The sequence below is a fragment of the Cervus elaphus genome, chromosome 16 (assembly GCF_910594005.1).
Source record: "Cervus elaphus chromosome 16, mCerEla1.1, whole genome shotgun sequence".
Taxonomy (NCBI): domain Eukaryota; kingdom Metazoa; phylum Chordata; class Mammalia; order Artiodactyla; family Cervidae; genus Cervus; species Cervus elaphus.
Genome location: NC_057830.1, coordinates 30,780,901 through 30,784,399, shown reverse-complemented (window position 1 = coordinate 30,784,399; position 3,499 = coordinate 30,780,901). Strand labels below are relative to the sequence as shown.

The following is a 3,499-nucleotide window of genomic DNA, read 5'->3' as shown; positions in this document are numbered from 1 at the left end:
AAAAATGCCATTACAGTTGCCTTAACTGCTCTATAAGACCTGGAATCAAAGAACACTGAGAATTAGAACACACACATCAAGCTGTAATACCTACTTGTGCTGAACCATTACTACCAAAGGGATGTTGTTTCCTAAACAAGCAGATGTGTGGCAATGCAAAATAAAATACAAACTGGTTAGAACAGTAAACTTTGTTTCAATGGCTATAGAAAGGAGGTGGTTTTGTTGTGTTTTTTTTTTTTTTTTTAATACATCTGGTCTGGCAGCAAGATGTAATATGCATTTAGAGCAATACATGCCCTGAAAGCTTATATTTTCAGTTGTGTTCATCACCTGAACTCAGAGCCCAGATGAAAAAAGTAATCACTCTCCACACCCTCAACACCCCTCCCTCCATAAGGTCACAATATTCCTAAACTCGAGTTTCTTGGTGAACTATTTTACAATTTTTTCTCCAGTGACACTGGATGCTTTTAGTTTTTTCTCTGAAAGAGAAGCAATGAAAATGCAAGGACACCCTCCAGGGTCCAATTTTCACATCACATTCTCCAAGTAGTAAAATAGCAGCTCTATAACATGGATGAAAAAAGTTTTCAGTTTCTTCCTATTCCTCCTTCAGTTTTTAATCATATTGGCATTAAAATTTATCTGGAGTCAGTGGGCTTTCCCAAAGAAAATTTTTAGTTGCCAAGTATTTTCAGAAATTTATTAAAGCGTTACATATATGTAATTAGCTCTTATCTACCAAAAATATATATATGTATATATATTTGTATTTATTTATCTTACCTTCACTGAAGTGCTGTTTTTTTTTTTTTTTTCCTGGCTGAACATAAGAACCTAGTGGACGGACAAATGCTGGCTTTATTTCTTTATAAGCAGTAACTGGAGTCTTTTTTCTTTTCATTCAATAGAAACTGCGTGTTCATAATAAACTCACAAAAGGCAATAATAAGGAAACACCTACTGAACAGGCATCTGCCAAACAAGTCATGTTAAGATTGGACTCTACCAAGTAGCACTATGGCATTATAGGCATTCCATTTTTCTTTTTTCAAGTCTGTCAGTTCTTTGCTAATTCCTCCCCCCCCAGCAGGGGATAGTGTGTAATCACAAAGTAAGGCCTAGAAACCATTCATAGTCACTCCCAATATTAGGGTGGACATCATTCTCAAGAGCTGATATAAACCAGACTGAACAGGAAGTACTCAACTAGAACCACATTTGGTCCCATTCAAATAGTCTCCACTAACACTTTGCTGATACACATGTTCCCTTCTCGACTGATTTTGTGTTAACCTTTAAAAACTTCTAACAAGTAAGACTGCAAAGTTTTCATAGAGTTGTAGTCTTAGGGGGACTGCTACGTTCCAAAGAATATGTTTTAATTCACAAAATGTCATTGGTAACGTCTTGTCCATAAACATGGTTGGCAAAATTAAAAAAAGGCACAAAAGGGGAATAACGAGAAATGCTTTCCACTTTCAGTGAAGAGTACCAAAGCAAATATCTTTCACGAGAAAAGGCAGAGAAAAGTGTTCAGTACGTCATGCACAACTTGAGCTAAAAAAAAAAAAAAAAATTCTCTTCTAGGTCCTGAAGCTTGAGAAAATGAGTTTTCCTAATCACGTGCTTCATGTCAAATAAAATGTAAAGCTGCACAAATACATGTTTGGTTTAACAGTGGACCCTTTTTTTTTTTTTAAGTGAGGCAATTAAACAAAGGACAACAAAACCAAAATACCTTCATCAACAAAGCAACTCCACCTGTCGCCTCTGTCCCTTTTACCACTTAGTGGGGTAAAATGTCCGGTAGAATGTAAAATGCAGCATTCTCAATGATGGGATCTAGAAACTTTTCATGATAACTTATTGCAAATTGCACTTGACAGTTCACCACGACAATGGAAAACTGGCCCCTTGTTCGCTTGTACAGTCCTTGAGCCCCAGAGGGAAGTCACCAGTAGAATGACCTGGATAAAAAGTTTGCAGCTGTGCTCAGCCAGCTAGCCCCGCCCTCCGGGTGGGAGCCCACCCGGGACACCGCCTTGTCCTGCTCCTTCGTGGGGCTCTCATCCTCGGGCAGGTAGTCAGGCAGCTCCGTGTTCTGCTCCACCTCCACAGGCGTGTCCTGGAACGGGACCAGCATCTCTTCTCCACTTTCGCTCTTCACAACTTGCTGAGCCTTCATAACCTTGGTTGATGCTATCGCTGATGCCAACGCCTCTGCTTTAAGGTCTGAACGGATTCGTACCACACATCTCTGAACGGCCATTTGAAAAGTAAAGCTAATAACACCTTTAATTTTTAACAAGGCCTCTTCACACAGGTTTCTCCGGGACATATCATCAAGACCATCTATATGCAAAACCACTGTTTTGGCACGTTTGTTTGTAGTTCCCAGGAAAAACTGAGCTTTCCTTCGACGTGAATTCATTTCACTGAAACTATCCCCATCTGCCATATTGGAAGATTGAAGAATGTCATAGATTTCAGAGGCTAGCAGTTTTGTTTCCCCTGGAGTTGTAGACTTCTGTATAACATTTTGCAAGCTTAGCATCATTCCCAGCTCTCCTTTCATCTTTTCTCTGTTGGCACGGCACTCTGCCAAGTATCGAAGAGCGAGCAAAGCTGAGTGGACGACAGGGGGGTTGGGATGGTCCATAAATAAAATAAGGCCAGGCAGACATCCCTGATCCTGGACAATGGCTCGTCGCTTTAAAGGATCTGCGGCTAGGTCTCGGAGCTGGTTAACTACAGAGAGAGCGTCAGGTTCCTCATTCATGGTGGAGGAGGACGAATTCATCTTCTATGCCATACACGTGGACAAAATCTTCTTAAATTCACTCCAGCGCTCTAGGAATTCACAGCCTGCCGCACCATTAGGGCCACATCGACGATGAGGTAGAGGAACCCAGAGGCGCGTAGCAGGGTCAGCGACGACAAACGACCAAGCTGTCTTCTGGAGTCTAGACGCGAAATTGGTCTGGTCTTGAAGGACAGTATTGTGAAAGACAACCAAAGATATGAAGCACAGTTTCTCCCAACACAGTTGAGTCTACAGGAATGAATAGATGCATGAATGTTTCCTCAACTACAGAATGATAATTATAAAAAAATCTAGCTCCTGGAGTTGTTATAATGATCCAACAGGTAAATATTTTACAATATGCTCTATAAAAATTGTGAGATCAGACTTTTTTCTGTTGCTTATAACATGACTGAGAAGGAAGTAACACAGTGAATCAGACACCCACACTTATCTCAGGAAAAAAAAGTGTAAATTACTGTGTTAATTGGTCTTGAGAGAAAAATTAGTGCATTAATTAGTCTTAAACATAAAAAAGATCAAACAAGTTTACACAAAAATTGAGAGTGTTGAAGAGAAAGCCTTGGATCAGAATGAATCAGACTTACAGTTCTAATACCTATGTCTCCAAACACATGTTTCTTTCTTTTTTTCATAATTCTTTTTCCTCTTTTAAGCTGACAAGGTATT

General features: G+C 39.8%; 1 protein-coding gene across 2 annotated transcripts; it reads right to left on the bottom strand.

Annotated features, from left to right (window-relative positions):
• Positions 1 to 769: 769 nt before the first annotated feature.
• LOC122672981 (armadillo repeat-containing protein 1-like) lies at positions 770 to 2,993 on the bottom strand. Of its 2 annotated transcripts, XM_043870489.1 has the most exons (2): positions 2,533 to 2,690; positions 770 to 2,342 (listed from the first exon to the last, which is right to left on the bottom strand). In XM_043870489.1, exons 1-2 carry the CDS (start codon positions 2,688 to 2,690, stop codon positions 1,958 to 1,960), a joined length of 543 nt encoding a protein of 180 aa, XP_043726424.1. In that variant the 3' UTR covers positions 770 to 1,957. The 2 variants fall into 2 exon arrangements, with proteins under 2 accessions (XP_043726424.1, XP_043726423.1); XM_043870488.1 differs by having other exon boundaries at positions 770 to 2,993.
• Positions 2,994 to 3,499: the final 506 nt, after the last annotated feature.

Coding starts and splice junctions, on each gene's coding strand:
- LOC122672981 (XM_043870488.1), bottom strand. CDS start 2,806: ATGAATTCGTCCTCCTCCACCATGAATGAGGAACCTGACGCTCTCTCT.